The 18,496-nt window shown below is 36.4% G+C and overlaps 2 protein-coding genes across 2 annotated transcripts in view; one reads left to right on the forward strand and one right to left on the reverse strand.

Moving 5' to 3' along the window:
- Positions 1-1,052: 1,052 nt before the first annotated feature.
- Positions 1,053-10,580, forward strand: uchl5 (ubiquitin carboxyl-terminal hydrolase L5). Its single transcript, XM_067398719.1, has 11 exons — positions 1,053-1,239; positions 6,170-6,233; positions 6,322-6,427; positions 6,523-6,648; positions 6,744-6,805; positions 6,896-7,026; positions 7,102-7,165; positions 7,247-7,349; positions 7,428-7,541; positions 9,538-9,636; positions 10,030-10,580. Exons 1-11 carry the CDS (start codon positions 1,164-1,166, stop codon positions 10,072-10,074), a joined length of 990 nt encoding a protein of 329 aa, XP_067254820.1. The 5' UTR covers positions 1,053-1,163; the 3' UTR covers positions 10,075-10,580.
- Positions 10,581-17,481: 6,901 nt separating this feature from the next.
- Positions 17,482-18,496, reverse strand: part of rgs2 (regulator of G protein signaling 2) — a 2,766-nt gene continuing 1,751 nt past the window's right edge. The window contains exons 4-5 of the mRNA XM_067398720.1: positions 18,291-18,457; positions 17,482-18,201 (exon numbers count right to left, since the gene is read on the reverse strand). Coding sequence (XP_067254821.1) covers positions 18,022-18,201; positions 18,291-18,457 — 347 coding nt within the window. The 3' untranslated portion in view covers positions 17,482-18,021. The remainder of the gene's footprint in view (positions 18,202-18,290; positions 18,458-18,496) is intronic.

The raw sequence follows: 18,496 nt of genomic DNA on the forward strand, positions 1-18,496 counted from the left end.
ACGAATCGAATCAGTGAATCGGAATGCCAAAGTCACGTGATTTCAGCAGTTTAGCCATTTGATAGGAGATCCAAATCACTAATAAAGCTCATTAGCTTCATGAAGCAGTGTTTTGAAATTGGCCCATATAGATATTGTTGAAAAGTCGTTATTTTGTTTTTTTGGCACACAAAAAGTATTCTTGTTGCTTTATATTATTAAGATAGAACCACTGAACTCACATTAACTGTTTCAAATATGTTTTTAGTAGCTTTATGGACCTTGAGAGTTTGAATGGCTTTGCTCTCAATAGAGGCCTCACTGAGCCATCAGATTTCATCAACAATATCTTAATTTGTGTTCAGAAGATGAATGAACGACATGAGGGTGAGTAATAAATTACATTATTTTCATTTTTGGGTGAACTAACCTTTTAAGTATCTGTGTTTTAAAATGTATGCTGCTGTAACTGCCTGATTTAACGACATTGTTATTGTTATTTTGTTCTTTTATTATAACTTTTCTGGACTTTTGTCATCTGAAATACAGAAATGTGCTGTGTTTTCTTGTAAAATATAATAGCATATGATATCACATACGATTTTAGATTACTTGTTTTTAGTTACAAAACTTCAGTATTTCTTTAATATATATAATAATAATAATAATAAAGTATTAATGTTTTTTGTTTTTTTCAAAATGTGTTGAAATGTTTTTTTTTCTCTCTGATTAAAGCGCACAAACACCCGTTGGATCGAAATAAAACCTTATTTTACATCATTGTAAACAACTCATTATTGACGACTAGAATTCTGCAGGAATGTCAACATTATAATATAGGCTATCTATAATTATATCCCAACAAATGTAATTTAGTGTGATATTATAACACGACATGGAGTATACTAACATTTAAATGCACTGTATTTGTCTAACGAAGGAATTTTCCTTTCAAAATCACTTTTTTTAAAATAAAAAAGCGAAGAACGACTCGAACACGCTCCTAGACACACGGAGGCAGAAGCGCGCGACGCATGTTTGAGACACCGCATGAAGCAGAAGAATGACGCATGTCGAAAGGAATGCCGGGAAAACTACTGTATGTGTGAATGAGTCTCATTAGCCTCGTTTAACCGCTACACGAGAACAATTTTCTGTTTACAATAAGATATATCATTTCAGAAATGGCGGGAAGCGCTGGGGAATGGTGTCTTATGGAAAGCGACCCTGGAGTTTTTACAGAGCTGATAAAGGGCTTTGGTGAGCACTCAATATTTTCTGATATTATAGCGGGGCGTGTAAGTGCGCTAGTTTTGCTTCAGTTCATTGATTTTGGTCACCAGCCTGCGATGTGGTTTAAATCCACATAATGATATTTTCTGAATGTTCTCAGTGTATGAGTCAGTGCTGCACTACACTTCTTAATCAATGCAGAATGACAGCTGCCTCACATTTCTGCAGCTTAACTTGAGTCTAATGTCAGTGGTCATGTCACAAAAAAAAGTAGTGAGCAGCCTAAGTTACCTAGACGGCGTTTTTGAGGCATCTTTTGCAAGTTCCTAACAATTAATTCGTATTCTTATTGGTAGACGAACATTTGAATTCAGTGAATTTAGAGACATTTTATTCACGTTCCGATTCATATTTGTGTGGCCACCAAACTGTGTTCGAACATATGATTCAGTATATTTGACCATCATTTGCACGTTCCAAACATTCGATTCGATTCGAATATTTCTGTCGGTATTATTTCTTGAATACAAACCTTGAATTCAGTATATTTGGGCATTATTCTCACCTTCTGAACATTTGCGTCATAGTTTGTCTGCATTGGTTGAGTTTGAACATTGAATTCATTATATTTGGGCATCGTTTGCACGTTCCGAACATCTGATTCTTATTTGTGTGGACAGTATTGTTTAAAACATTTGATACAATGTATTTAGGCATCATTTGCATGTTCTAAACATCTTTTTGTGTTATTGAGCATTCTCAATTATCTATTAATGTTTGTCTGGGAATTATTGATTGTATACGAACATTTGAGTATTCATCGATGAGCTGAAACATTATGACCATCTGCCTTATGTGCTGTTGGTAAAGTTGGTTTTATATTCGCACATTCGGACATCCGTATTCGACATCCGCCTTGTTAATCACACTACATTGGACATTCAGTGGACATTCACAAGAAGTAAATATGCCATTAAAACAATACTTGCCTATTTTGATCGACTGTGAAAAATGTTGTAAGTTGACAATTGTTGGTTGTCAATATCATGTCGCTTCTTAAAATTCACAAACATTAATTTATTGCACATTTATTGGAAAGTCTGAATTTATCAGAAGTCCGAATGTGTGAATATAAAACCAACTTTACCTAAGTCTGTTGGTCCTCCTCGTGATGCAAAAACAGCATCGACCTTCTGAGGCATGGACTCAACGAGACCCCTGAAGGTGTCCTGTGGTATATCTACCATTAGCAGCAGATCCTTCAAGTCCTGAGGGTTGCAAGGTGGAGCGAACTTGTTGGTCCAGCTCATCCCATAGATGCTCTATTGGATTGAGATCTATCTGGAGACCAGAGCAACACCTTGAACTCTTCATCATGTTCTTCAAATCATTCCTGAACAATGTATCCAGTGTGGCAGGATGCATTATCCTGCTGAAAAAGGCCACTTCCACCAGGCAACACCATTGTCATGAAGGACGTAACTGGTCTGCAACAATGTTTAGGTAGTTTGGTGGCATGTGACAATTTTATGTCCATGTGAATGGCCAGACCCAGGGTTTCCCAGCAGAACATTGACCATCACATTCCCTCCACTGGCTTGTCGTCATGCCACAGTGCATCCTGGTGCATCATTTCCCCAGGTAAACAGTGCACACGTACACAGCCGTCCACGTGATGTAAAAGAAAACAGGACTCATGGGACCAGGCGACCTTCTGCTGCTCCACAGTCCAGTTTAGACACTTGTGCAGCAGAGTGCGATGATGTGTTCCTCCCATACCCATCATTAAAATTTTGTGACTTGTGCCATAGTAGACCTTCTGTTGGTTCTGACCAGACTGGATAGTCTTCATTGCCTTCGTGCATTGATGCACCTTGGGTGCCCAACACCCTGTCGCCTGTTTGTTGTTTGTTCCTTCTTGGATCACCGTTGGTAAATTCTCACCACTGCTGACCGGGAGCAACACACAAGCCTTGCCATTTCAGAGATACTCTGACCCAGTCACCTTGCCAGGGGCATAGCCATCATTTCAAGAGTGAGGGGGACAGAAATGTTGGGTGTGTAATACCAGTTTTTATCAGGCCACTAAATAATTGATCGATTTTATTTTATTTAATTTTTCTCTTATTTCTTCCTTTTAATTTTAAATCAAATACACTGCTGAACAATAAACAATATCTAATATTTCCCCCTATATTTTATCACAATTTTATGATTGGTTTATATACTACAAACACTTGTGCTTTAAGTCCTTATGAATTTTATACAATGTAAAAAAAAATCACAGAATAAGGCAGAACATTCAATACCTATCATTTTTTTAGAAACATTACAATTGTACAGTTGAAACATGTGTCTTCTGCTCACCAAGGCAGGATTTATTTAATTAAATGCAGTAAAAACAGTAATATTGTGAAATAGTATTACAATTTAAAATAGCTGTTTACTATGTGAATATATTGTAAAATGTACAATATATGTGGTCAAAGCTGAATTATTAGCATCATCACTCTTCAGTGTCACATGATCCTTCAGAAATCATTCGAATATGCTGATTTGCTGCTCAAGAAACATTTCTGATTATTATAAATGCTGAAAACCGTTGTGCTGCTTCATATTTGTGTGGAAACCATGATACAATTCAAATGTTTGTGGTTAGATTAAAAAGAGAGAAATTAATAGTTTTATTCATCAAGGATGCATTACATTTATCAAAAGTGACAATAAATGCAAAAAAATGTTGATTGAACTTTCTATTCTATTAACTGTTTTCAAGACCTATAATTGGCCTAATCATAAATGTTTCTTGAGGAGCAAATCATAATATTAGAATGATTTCTGAAGGATCATGTGACACTGAAGAATGCTAAAAATTCAGCTTTGATCACAGGATGTAAATTACATTTTAAAATATATTCTCATAGAAAACAGTTATTTTAATTTGTAATACTATTTTGCAATATTACTGTTTTTACTGTATTTTTAAAATTAAATAAATGCAGCCTTGGCAAGCATAGAGACTACTTTCAAAAACATTAAAAGGTTGTCAATTGGCACTGCATTAATATACTGTATTGTCAATAAATACCTTGAGATGGCTTGAAAAGCACACATAATCATATCTTGTCATATTTGCGTGTTTGTCTTCACATTTTATCAGTCAGTGCGTTTCTGCATTTTATTCAGCTGCTTCTAGAGCGAATAGCTGAATTGCTTCTACGAAACCGCTTTGGGCTTTCTGCGAGAGAGCGCCCTTTGGCTTCCAGTATGACTGAAACATTACACGAGAGTGAGCGCTCCATAATGTTTTGATCACCTCATTTTATTTAAGAATAAAACGACAGGTCATGAATAGACTATCTCGCCCGAAAAAAGTGTGGGGGATGAATTGACGCTTTATTAAAAGTACGTCCCCCCACGTATTCTACGCCCATGCGCTTTACCAGCCCTTGTCAAAATCACTCAGATCTTTATTCCTGTGTTTCTATAACATGTTGATTAGGAGAACTGATTGGTTGCTTACCATCTAATCTTCTCAGACCTTAATATGTGGCCTTGTTAGGAGATGATTAGTCTCAGCCTCAGACTTCACGCCCACTGAACGTCTGATGCATATGGCACACTTACCTGGAAACACTTTTTCAAAGACGCGTGTGTCGTGTTCTTTAAAGGTTCGCCTGGAAACAAATGCCGTGACTCCAAACCAGCTTGGGGAAGAAGAAGTCCATCATGTTCACAACTGTGACAGTGAGCGCTTACCAGGATCAACTAAACGCTGGATTTTTTTACCCCAAAAATGTGTTCAAGGCTCCATTGTTGCAGTAAACTTGCACAATGTTCTTGAATTAATCATTTATTAGATGCACGCCAGTCTGTTATTGTAAGGACATCGACTTTACATTTTCACACCCCTAAATTTGATGCAGAACAAAACGAACTGTGATTGGATGTTACATGTCTGTCAAACATCCTCGTGGGTGGTCCTTGGCCAATGAAAGCTGCTATGGAATCCAGACCTTCTGCCATCAGTCTAAAGGTCTGGCTACGCGAGACTAGCCGTGCATCTCAATCGGCTCCCTAGCTTCCTAGGTCTTAAATCAGTTTGTCGTGTAAATGAACGTGGCTGACTCCCTGATTAAAGTGATAGTTCACCCAAAAATGAAAATTTGATGTTTATCTGCTTACCCCCAGTGCATCCAAGATGTAGGTGACTTTTTTTTGTTCAGTCGAACGCAAATTATGATTTTTAACTGCAACCGCTGCCGTCTGTCAGTCATATAATAGCAGTGGATGGGAACTTCGACTATAACAGTAAATAAAACTTGCTTAGACAAATCAAAATTAAAACCTGCGGCTCGTGACAACACATTAATGTCCTTAGAGACGAAAGAATCGGTTTGTGCGAGAAACCGAACATTATTTATATAATTTTTACCTCTAATACACCACTATGTCCAACTTCGTTCAGCTTCCTGTTAGTGAGGTCAGCGTTCTGTTGACGGAAGTGATGTCTCGCCCATATACTTCAATGAGCGCGAGACATCACTTCCGTTGTCAGAGCGCGATCAGACCTCACTAGCCGGAAGCTGGTTGTGTTCGAATATTTGTTTCAGTGTATTTGGGCATCATTTGATATTGCACATTTCAAACATTCAATTAATCTTTTAGTGTGCATCATAGGTGCGTGTTCGAACATAATTCAGCATATTTAGCCATTATGACATTTGCACATTCTGAGCATCTAACTTAATGTTTTTGTTGGCATTCTGCTCATTGTTCCCCCAATAAGTTTGGGTATTGTTGGTGCATTGGAGACTTTATCACCATTAGGGCATTAAAATGTCATTGGTGCACATTTAAACATTACATTTGGAATATACGGGAATTTCGAGTCTTTGATTCCACATTATTAGTGCCTTCGAATGTCGTGTGACACCGATTTCTCTGTTTACATTAGGATGCAAAGGTGCACAGGTGGAAGAGATATGGAGCATGGAGCCAGAAAACTTTGAAAATCTCAAGTAAGAAATAGCTATTAATCTATTATTATATAAAGTGTTCTTCCAGTGTTCTCTAACTGCAATTGAATATGCACGTAAATCATTTCAGGCCCGTTCATGGTCTGATTTTCCTCTTCAAGTGGCAACCTGGTGAGGAGCCAGCGGGCTCTATTGTTCAAGACTCAAGGCTGGATCAGATCTTCTTTGCCAAGCAGGTGAATAATTATGCATCTCATCCGATCCAGCAGTCTGTTACCAAATGTAAAAAGGATATTTTTGGACATTAATGTATGTGAATGTTCCGTTTCAGGTCATCAATAATGCCTGTGCGACCCAAGCGATTGTCAGCGTGTTGTTGAACTGCACTCATCCCGATATGCTCCTTGGGGAAACGCTGACAGAATTTAAAGAGTTTTCACTCAGTTTTGATGCTGCAGTAAGTTGGTGCATGTTTTACTTTACTGGATATTTGTTATTAGTATGGTTTATTAGCCTTTTAAAGACTTTATGTTCATATTTTCCTTTTTCAAGATGAAGGGTCTTGCTCTCAGTAACTCTGAAGTTATTCGACAAGTTCACAACAGCTTCGCCAGGTTGTTTTATTTGCTTTTATGAAAGTTTTTTTTTTTTTTTCTCTCTTAGATATCTTGTATAATGTTTTTGCCATTTTCTTTTTTTCATAGACAACAGATGTTTGAGTTTGACGCAAAGTCATCGGCTAAAGAAGAGGATGCTTTCCACTTTGTGAGCTACGTGCCTGTTAACGGACGACTTTATGAGTTGGATGGACTTCGTGAAGGACCCATAGATCTTGGTAGATGGAATCAACAGTGAATTAATTATTTTGTGCAGTTGGTTCATGTTCTTAAATGATTTGGTCACTTTTCAGGTGCGTGTAACCAGGATGATTGGATCGGTGCCGTACGGCCCGTCATTGAGAAACGAATACAGAAGTAAGCATCAAGCTGATGTGATTTATTTCGAGTAGATGGTATTTCTACAGAGCGTTTCTTTTTAAGAATTTCATTTTTTAGATACAGTGAGGGAGAGATTCGATTCAACTTGATGGCCATTGTTTCGGACCGCAAGATGATTTATGAAAAGAAGATCGTTGAACTACAGGCTCAGCTCACAGAAGTAAGACCTTCTGTCTGTGTTAAATATTGAAATGGCAGAATGATGACGGCTGCTTAAAGACATTACTGCTGTTCACAGGAAGAGCCGATGGACACAGACCAGAGTGGGAATCATCTTAGCTCTATCCAGTCAGAGATCGCCAAGTATCAGCTCCTGATTGAAGAAGAGAACCAAAAACTTAAAAGATACAAGGTATGTACATCTTTGATCCCCTCAGTGAGCTTTTGAAAAGTAACTTAAGAATATTATTAATAGAAAACCTTTCAATATTATTATTATTATTATTATAATTATTATTAATACTTCAGATATCACTTTACTTAATAATATTATCATATTTTTTTAAATGTTAATTTAATTAAAGGTGCCCTTGAATGCTTTTTCACAAGATGTAATATAAGTCTAAGGCAGTGGTCTCAAACTGCCGGCCCGTGGGCCATTTACGGCCCGCCCTCCCCCTCTACCCGGCCCGCAACTAATCTCAAAAATAAAACATAATCCGGCCCGCTAAATTATTATTATTCCCTAGTTGCTACCTGTCTGATATGCAAAGAAAAAGTCGCCGTTCTATGGGGGCATTCACATACCGCATTCTCCTTTCCAATGCGCTTTCGCTCCAGTGGCGTCTGTCGTTGCTATGCAACCATGAGCCGCGCTCTCAACCGCGTCGCTTCTATTATGAGCGCGCTTGCCTAAATCACAGTTAAAAGCACTCGACTTTAAGTCACGAGCATCGATTTAAACCACCGAAACGCGTCCGATGCAGCCATTAAACGTTACCGATGTTCAAACGGCATCTTGGACAAATGTGTCTCAGCTGTGTGAGCACAAGCACTGCCTGTCTGTCAAGAAACAGAAGTGTACAAATATATTTAGGGATTGTATTTGTTCAGTACAGTGTAAGGGAAAATACTTCCACTAAATGTTAAAAACTAATAATGTATGTAACAGTGAGAGATTTTTATTTTTTGACAAAATAAAGTTGATATATATAGCTCCAGTTTTTTATTTCTGACCCCTCCACGCCACAAGTTTTGCTGGTTTTGTTCCTAAATTACACATTTTTTTTATTCCATGCACTTTGTTGGATGTGAGAAGTTGCACCAGACTATTGCAATTAATAGTATTATATTAGTAGGCTATATTAATAGTATTATATTAGTAATAATATTATATAATTATATTACACTCTGTAACAATGAGAGAGGCACTGCTGTTTACATTTAGTATGGTAAATTAAAATATTTATAGTATAGGTATAAAAACATTTTAGTAGGCCTAATGAAAGTAAATGAGAAATAATGCAAAGGAAAGTAAATTTTCTGAAATGTTGTGCTTTCTTGCGCTTGAATGTTAATATGGCCCTCCTATGAGGTGTCAATTACAGAAATGGCCCCCCGCCAATTTGAGTTTTAGACCCCTGGTCTAAGGTGTCCCCTGAATGTGTCTGTGAAGTTTCAGCTCAAAATACCCCATAGATTTTTTTTATTTTTTTTTTTTTATTAATTTTTGTAACTGCCTATTTTGGGGCATCATTAAATATGTGCCGATTCAGGCTGCGCGGCCCCTTTAAATCCTTGCGCTCCCCGCCCCTGAGCTCGTGACTCTTAATACATTGCATAAACAAAGTTCACACAGGAGTTTGAGGCTGTGCTCCGTGGCTAAAGCTAACATTACACACTGTTGGAGAGATTTATAAAGAATGAAGTTGTGTTTATGAATTATACAGACTGCAAGTGTTTAAAAATGAAAATGGTGGCGGCTCTTGTCTCTATGAATACAGTAAGAAACAATGGTAACTTTAACCACATTTAACAGTACATTAGCAACATGCTAACGAAACATTTAGAAAGACAGTTTACAAATATCACTAAAAATATCATGATATCATGGATCATGTCAGTTATCGCTCCATCTGCCATTTTTCGCTGTTGTTCTTGCTTGCTTACCTAGTCTGATGATTCAGCTGTGCACATCAGACGTTAATACTGGCTGCCACATAATACTGACGTTAATACTGGAGCCAATACATTGGCTCTTTAAAAACACATGAATAAAATATATTTATAAAATATAAAATACACTTTATTGTAATGTAATAATCAATATTATTATTATCCACCCCTAAAAATGTGAAATGTTATAAAATAACTTATTTTTAACTAAAATATATTTTTTTTTTTTTAAGATTGAGAACATTAGAAGGAAGCACAACTACCTGCCCTTTATTATGGAGTTACTGAAGACATTGGCCGAATATCAGCAGCTGATCCCACTGGTTGAAAAGGCAAGTACAGTCACAACCAGTGTGTATGATAGTGAATCTCATCATACCACTAGAGGGCGCTGTTGACGCGTTTTTCTACTTCGCTTCTGAGCTTGCAGTGTTTTGTTCTAGCTCTTGTTAATTTGATTGTAAGAAACCTTGCAGTTAGTTAGAAGTTTGTAAAATTTGAACACTAGTAAGTCAACTCATTAAAAAGTAAACACCTAAAACTTTCAAATAGTTCTGCAGTAATAGCACCCACATAGTACCCAGGTACCTTTGTTTATTCACCCAGTGCAGTGTTAGAAATGCTGCATGACAATCTAGTATTCAAATTCAAAATACTGGGAATTCTAATTTTAAATTCAATATAGGAGGATGAATATGAAAATTTCTGTTTTCTTTCTTCCTCAGGCAAAGGAAAAACAAAGTGCCAAAAAAATACAAGAAGCCAAGTAACCCCACATTGTTAGACCCCGTTTAATTTTATGCCACGGAATCACTTGATGTGCAGTTGTCTTCTCTATCCCATAAAAGGAGAACCTGGAAGTGAAGTCAAGTGCGGTGCTTGATGTCATTTCCTTCACGTCTGCATGCATGTGAAGAGATGTTTAAATAATGTCTTATTTTCATATAAATTTCATTTGTTCAGTAATAATGTTGTTTCATGTTTTGTTCTTATTAGCGCAAAGTAAAAGATTATAAATGAGTCTTAAATTACTGTAAAATACTGTACAATAAAGCACTAATCTATTATTATTAATAATGAACATAATTAGAATGGTAAATTTTGACTGAAATGATACACATGTGAAAAGTCTCTTCTGTCAGTAACAGTTTAATAGAGGAAGGTTTACAATTATATAATGTATCATAAATCTGCAATAATGACACACTAAAAACTTCCTGTCTGTTAGGCAGAAGCAAACTGCTTCATGTTTTCGAACAATTTGGTTGCTTTACTTGGAAGTTTGGTGTTTCTCGTGTTACTAAATAGATCTGTTTTTTGTCCTGTTTCCTGTCATCTGGGATGTTTAATTTGGGAATATGACGCAGACTCACATGGGTAGACAAACTGCGGTCAGGCTTGTTACAAGCGTAGCAACCAGTGCTGAAACGGCATCTTTATTTGCATGTGCCGTTCCTCAAAAATATCACGCTAGCTAATCACTTTTTCTTTTGAAAATACTGGTAGAAGTTTGACTTTCAAGAGTGAAACTGCTCAGAGAAATATTCACTGGTGGAGTAATGGGTAATTTCCATGTAATTGCTTCACGGTGTTAATTTAGTATTATTTATATACTATTATATTATTATTTTGAATTGAGCGCAACAGTCAGGTTTCCGGAAGTAAAAACTAAGAAAATTTACATATACATATTTGTCAACATTTTTAAATGAGTAGTTTTATATTATTTCTCTATTTTTGTTTTAATTATGCTGTTAACAATGCTTTATGGGATTGTAGTTCTTTTCATCACTTCATCAGTTAAAGGGTTAGTTCACACAAAAACGTCAATTCTGTCATTAATGACTCACCCTCATGTCATTCCAAACCCGTAAGACTTTCGTTCATCTTTGAAACATAAGTGAAGATCTTTTTGATGAGCTTTCTGTCCCTCCGTTGACAGCTACGCAACTGACACCGTGACGCTTCAAAGAGTTCATAAAGAGTTCGTAAAACTAATCCGTAGGAATTGAGCGGTTTATACACTGAACAGATTGAATTTAGGTTTTTATTCGAGCCCGATCACGCGAAAGTGCGTATGAATAGTACGAGTTTGTAATCTCGGAAAATATATACGTGCTTACGGTACGTTTTTTTTTCGCGTGCATATGATACGCACTTTATGGCGTATTATACGTACGAACCACCCACCGCCATCCTAACCAAGAGCGTATAATATACACGCCAATAAGTGCGTATCATATGTACGCGAAAAACTGCATACCATAAACAATATATATTCTATGAGATAACAAACTCGTACTATTGATACACATTCTCATGTGATCGTGTTGTTTTATTCACATGCAAACATTTGTCAACGAACATAAATAGAAGCGCAACCGAAAGTGCTTGACGCACAAGAAAAAACGCTTCCGAAAGCTCAAATGTGCTGCGTAACACACGAGAATGAAGCTCATTGGTTCTCGCACGTGAAGCGAAAATGCTTGAGCTTCTGTTTACCACAACTGATGTGTGAGTTGATCAATGTCTATGTGTCTATGTGACTAAAAAAAGCTCAATTCATATGGATTAGTTTTACAATCTCTATGAACTTCTTCAGGCGTCAAAGTGGTAGTTGCGTATACTGTCAATGGAGGGACGGAAAGCTCTCAGATTTCATCAGAAAGGCATTAATTTGTGTTCTGAAGATGAACGAAAGTCTTGCAGGTGTGGAACGACATAAGGTAACAGAATTTTCATTTTTGGGTGAACAAACCCTTTAAGTACACAATCTGGTACCTATTGTATTTTGTCAGTTTTCCGAATATTTTTTTTGCTTCAAATCAAAGTTTGTAATGTTATGATTCACCTCGTGGTTTATAACGCCTTGACAAAAGGTGTGTTCGACTTGAAACGGCGCTGCGGTCTTGAAAAATCCATATGGGAGAAATGAATGGAAATATATACTTAGTAGGGGTGAAACGATTCACTCCTTTTCTCGATGCATCGATTACAAATCCTGACGATGCATATGCATATTTATTTCGGTCGATAATCGATGTAAAATGCAAAGAATCGGATTAATCACGCTTCTATAGTGATTCAGTGCTTTAAAATATATAAACATTAAATTACTACATGCATGGAGACGTTGTGCGCCATCATTCGCCCTCACAGCTCTCCTTCACAGACACGCGCGGCTGCACTTTACCGCCTTTCACTGGATTGCGCTCGCGCTCAGTCCGTAGCTCACGTTTGAGCTCTCCTCAGGACGGCCACTGCTGTTCACATGATCATATGACGGTTCTCTATTAAGACAGCAATAGCCCTGAGTCAAACTGCTCAAGCCATTGTTAAAGCTGCCAAGTCATTGCGCGGTCACTACTGTTGAAATAAAACGCTTATTGCGTGGAAAAGTCGGAAATGGTTCATTGACATTACCTGAGCAGTTTCAAGGCGGGCATTTTTTGCTTGGACGGAGCAAACACATAATGTAAGTGTCTAAATGCATACGCACAGTTCAATGAATGATAAATGAAATCATGAACTTAATGTCATGAACTTAATGTAAACTGAAGGGAAAACGAGGAAACTGCTGAAAATAAACAACCATTAACAACACTGAAATAAGAGCGCGCGGTTTATCAATCAGCTGCGCGATAAAGTTGCGTTCGTTACTATAGCAACAGTAGAAACCTAGCGCGTTTTCTTTCAGAATCACCATAAGGAAAATGTTCCATGTAAAGAGAACAAAGAGGCCTTTTTACTATTCCGTGAAGAAATGTTAGTTTAAGATTAGTTGGGAAAGTGCATGATAGTCTCTCCATGTAAGCATTAGTATTTTTAATGTACCTAGAACAGTTTAATAAGGTTGTGTAGCCTTTAACACTATCCTCCACTATATTTAAAGGGGCTCTATGTAATAATGACACCCAGTTTTCAAAATAGGTACTGCAGTCCAAATTCAAAATATTGTTTGGCCCTCCCCCTCGTTCAAAGATGCGGGTTGCCAGCTTTTACAGCATATGGTTGCCAGCAATAGGAAGCAATTGACAATGAAAGCTGAGGAGACTTAAACACTGTAAGCTGATGAGTTGATTTATCTGTTTTGATATGCTGTTGTTCATAGAGATATTTAGATGGATTCAGAGGCTTTTTAGTAGAGATGCACCGATTGTGTTACACACAACATGGGTTCACTTTCTTAGCTCTTTAACGATTCAAAACTGACTGTGTTTATCTGTATACTCGCCAAGGTTGCCTGTGCCGCTGGTTTTGACATACTTTTGTATGTATTTGACAGTTTAAGCACAGGAAGGCGCTTATTTTGGTACTTATGACTGTTTGATTTCTGTCTCTGTTTGAGACCGAAAGTGGCTTGTTCGCTTCACTAGATCAGTGGTGCGCGTGCTTTTGGTGTGACCGTGAAACCTGCAGGAATTACTAAAATTATGCGCAATACAAGCACAACTTAACTACTTAGGGAATGAGACGAGAGAGAGGAGGAGGCGCCCGCGCGGGTGTGCGTAACTTCACCGTGACAAAGAACACAGCGGGAACTCGCAGCTGACGTTATTGCCTGATTTTCTGACCCAGTTTGTTTGCTGGTTTCCATGGCTGCAATACGTGGTGTTTTCCGCCAACTGGCAACCTGTGATGTCGAAATACTATTGGATAAACTGGCAGCACACGGTTTCGCACAGACCAAAACAAAGACAGACATTCCGACACGGAACACACATTTTCAAAGTAGAATATCTGGCTTTAGCATTGTTTTTCTGAGAAACAAGTAGGTGAACTTAGCATGTTTCTTAAATATATGCAAACATATTGGGGTATTTTTATGCTTTATTAAAGTAAAAATCTTACATAGAGCCCCTTTAACATAGGCCTAAAATACTTTTAAAGGCCTTTTAAAGTTTTGGCTTATGTAAATTTCCACAAATGCCAATTTTTATAGGCTGTTAAAATAAAGTTATGTAGCATCATTGAGAACTAACATGAACTAACATTTAACAATGGACAAAAGTTTGTTTTTGCCCTTACTCTCTGACCTCCTGAAGGCCACTGTGTAATTCCCACCCTGATTAAGACACGTTGAGGAAGCATTTCAATATCCTTATAAATGCATATTAAAATGCAGAATCGAATCAAATTAATCAAATCGCATTGAATTTTAATGGGAATCGTCTTGAATCGAATCCTTCTGAATTTGCAAAAATCGTTCTTGAATCGAATCGAACATCTATGAATCGTGAATCGAATTGAATCGCTGTCTACCCAAATATTATTATTATTATTTCTATATAGCTTTGACTATTTCAGTTAGTTGCTAAAGCAACATTTTATAAGTTTTTCCTCAAATATTTGTTTTAATTCCCTTTTTTTTTTTAGGCCTACCGAAAACAATAGTTTTATATGTAAAGCTGAAGTGTATTTTTTGTTGCAATAGGCATCTTATGATGGACATTCTAAGTTGAAAGAGACAGCTGAAATATGTTTGTCCAGTCAATGAACATATTGCACTGTTTTGCAGTTCCGTTTCTTGACGCCAGTCTGCATTTCATGCCCAAACTTTCCCTGGCCTGGATTTTTTGCCTTTCCCTGGCCTGGATTTGTGCCTTTCCCATGCAAGCGTTCCCATGAAGTGATGGAAACTTCAGTAAGTGTTGTTCGAAGTGCTGAAAGGGTGCTTTAATAGTCTGCAGCATCAAAGCAGACACTTAAATCACCGGCGTTTGGCAATAGTTTTGTATTTTTCATCTGTACTTCCAGCGCCTCGACAGTCGTTTATACAGTGACTTGCGTTTCTATTCTTGCTGAGCTGTTTATTTACATTCTTTTAAACTCCCCGGACCAGTCGTGATCTTAAGAGAGCCGCTGAGGTATATGATAACCGTGTCACATTACAGCCCCCCCACCCCTGCAAGAACACACTATCTTGTATTATTGCCGTCATAGTTGATCACAACACTTGATATACCGTCAAAAAATGTACAGTTGGTTTATGATGTAGTCGCCACTTGCTTTGTGACGTGCGTATATTGCGATTCGGTTAGTCTTAACAATGTGAAACATCTTACTCTTGCCAAAAAAAAGTTTTACGTCTGTAATATTGTGCAAGTTGTGTTGCTACATGTGCTGAAGTTCAGAACTGTTCCAGTCATAACTTTAATATACAGGAATTATCTAGTTACAGCAAAGAAATAAAAACCAAGCACATTGAAAAAAATTTAGGTATTAAATTTTTTTTTTTTTTTTTTATTGAATCGTATGTGTCTATAGCCAGTAACCAGAAAACATTAGTCACACTAATAATAATAATAATAGGCAAATAATAATAATAAATAATAATAATAATATTAATCTCAACTTGATTATATGTTCAGTGGCTCCAAAAAGTATGTTTGTCACACTGTATTTTTGGATACTTAACACAATTATTAAAAAATTATTGCATTGAAAAGTATTTAGAATTTGAAGTCACACTTAAAGCATGTGCATGTATTACTATTATTATTATCATTATTATTATTTAATTAACAATACTTGTTTTATTATGCATCCAGTAACCCCAAAAACTGTTTCTGGACACTTAAATCACACTATTTTTTTTTTTTTTTTTTTTGGATTAGTCAACTAAAATATCAATCCAGGTGGCATATGCAAACAATTGTGGTCTAAAAAAATTCTCAGACTTAGTTTCACTTTTCTAATGCATTTTTCCATTTAACTGAGTGGTATTTATTTTGTGAATGAAGTCCATTTCATCACATTTGCTATGGACATCTGACACTTTTAAAAATATATTTTGTTTGAAAAAAACGTTTTTTTTTTTGTTTTTGTTTTTTTTTTGTTTTTCTAAATAAATGGCTTTAACATGTGGCATAAGTGTCCCAATACATCTTGAAGCTACTGTATGAGAACGAAGCATGCAAAATGAGTTGAGGAAAGCCAGCAGTGTTGTAAATAACTGCTCGGGTTCATCGTGCAGTCTGTGAACACGTTCTTAAACAGACAGAGTGTTTGGTGTCTGTTCAATGTCGGACTGCTGTGAGATCATGTACAGGAACGGAAGGAACAAAAATGTGCCACAAAGGTAAATACATCCCCACGTACAAAAAAAAAAAAGTCAAATGTGTGCTGGTTTGCACCTGGAACAAAACAAACATGTTGAGTGCAGAATGTTCTGCTCTCTATATTTGCTTTAAATGTTTGTCTTTAAGGAGAAGTGAGGTTTGTTCTGCAGGTACATCTCTGGTCTTTCAGGTCATGCCTTAAATGGGAAGATGATAAACATCTCAAATTTCATGTAAAAAAATTTAAGGGTTCATTATGCAGTAATTCATGGGTGCAGTAAGTATGCTGAGAAAATTGCAGTTTGGTTTTGTGGAACTAAACTGGTAGAACTGGTTATGGGACACTGAACTGATCAGATAATCTACATAAAAGACATTTAGTAGGTTGTCTTATCTTTGCAACTAAAAAGGCACAGCAGTTATATACTATTTGTCCAACCAATTCACTGTTTAAAAAAAAAAAGATTTATCACATTTCTTTTGTCAAATCAACTTAATGTGGTTCAGATAACATCATATTTTGAGTTTCTATGGATTAAACCAATTGCCTTCATTGTATTAACTCAAATTTTTAATCAATGAACTCATTTTAAGGCAACCATGTAACTATAACTTTAAGTTAAATGAATTAGTTTTTACAAGAACATCAATGAAAATGTTTTGCAATCCTCTTTTCCAATGCAAGTGAAGTTACACAGCTTTGAAATTAATGTCTTTGTTTGAAGTAAAATTGTCAATGCATATTGAGAAAGGTTTGTGTACTAATAAAATACTGAAAAGTGCATTGATGTTATTGCTAATGTTGTTTAATACTATTTTGTGTAAAAAAAAAAATGTTTATGCATCAAAAAATACAATGTGCTGTAAAAAAAATGGATAGTCGTTTTGAGATTTGTTAAAGATTACATTTAACAGTATTAAATTATTAGTGTTTTAAAGAATAACTATGAGTGAATGCTAGATGATGGCAAAGGTAATCTATAAATAAAAATAGAATTAAGTATGAACAATTACAATACTTTTTGCTTGCAGCTTTTATATCAAATCTGAAAAGTATTGAAATGACGGACAGAAATATGTAAATTCAAATTTCTTCTTTTTATTGTTAGTGTTTTTAAAGAAGAATTTTTAAGTGTGTCTTTGATTACAGCAAAGGTAATCTATAAATGTAAAAAAAAGGGGGAGATGAGCATGTACAGTTAAATATGCAATATCTATCAATTTATAAAAAAATAAAAATAAAAAAAAACTCCAATATCAGCCGATAACCATTTATACATCTCTATATATACACCCGTTTTTGCTTGCATCTGTTTTGCTGCTTTATCAGTCCACCTCCAAAATCCAAAAAAGTAATAGAATGACAAAGAAAGAAATTTATCCAAATTTATTTAGTTCTTTCATTTAAAAAAATCATATAGTACAACTTCAAAACATATGCTGCTTCATTATATGACCACTCAGTACTAATATTTCACCCGACATTCATCCTGACACCTTAACTATTTACAAATCTGTGCAAAATATGCATAATACATAATATTTAAATACAATGAAATCATAATAGCATAACTACTAAGAAGGACATGAAACAGTAGATGCGTGTAGCATTCTAAAACGGACCAGCCATTTGTTTAAATGCAACAACTGAGAACGTTATTGCTCTCCTGCAGCAATTCTGCATAGTTGATGGTAGAGTTCAGAATCCAGGAACCGCGGGTACGAGTTGTGCTCGATCAAGAAGTAAACTCTGCTCTGGGCTGCTTTGAAACTAGACTGTGTTGGGATCAGAAGGCTTTGGTGGAGGGACTCCTTGGTGTGGAAGTCCAAGTTGATCTAGAGAAGGAAGAATTGAAAGAAATAAGTGTGTGTGGCACAGCTTGATGAAAACTAAACACTAACTGCTGGCATTGACGAAACCTCACCTCCTTTGGAGACTCTGCCCTGATGAATTCTTCGTATATCGTTTTTGCCCTCGATCGGAGTTTTGATCTCGACCGGATCTTTCGAAACTCTTCGCAGGCCAACCAGAACTCCATATTCTCCTCGCAATGTTCAGACTTCATGAACAGTCGCAAAGCAATTATTCCATCTGAAAATGAATAGAGTAATAAGATCCGTTAATATTAAG

The sequence above is a fragment of the Chanodichthys erythropterus genome, chromosome 10, assembly GCF_024489055.1.
Source record: "Chanodichthys erythropterus isolate Z2021 chromosome 10, ASM2448905v1, whole genome shotgun sequence".
NCBI classification, from domain to species: Eukaryota; Metazoa; Chordata; class Actinopteri; order Cypriniformes; family Xenocyprididae; genus Chanodichthys; species Chanodichthys erythropterus.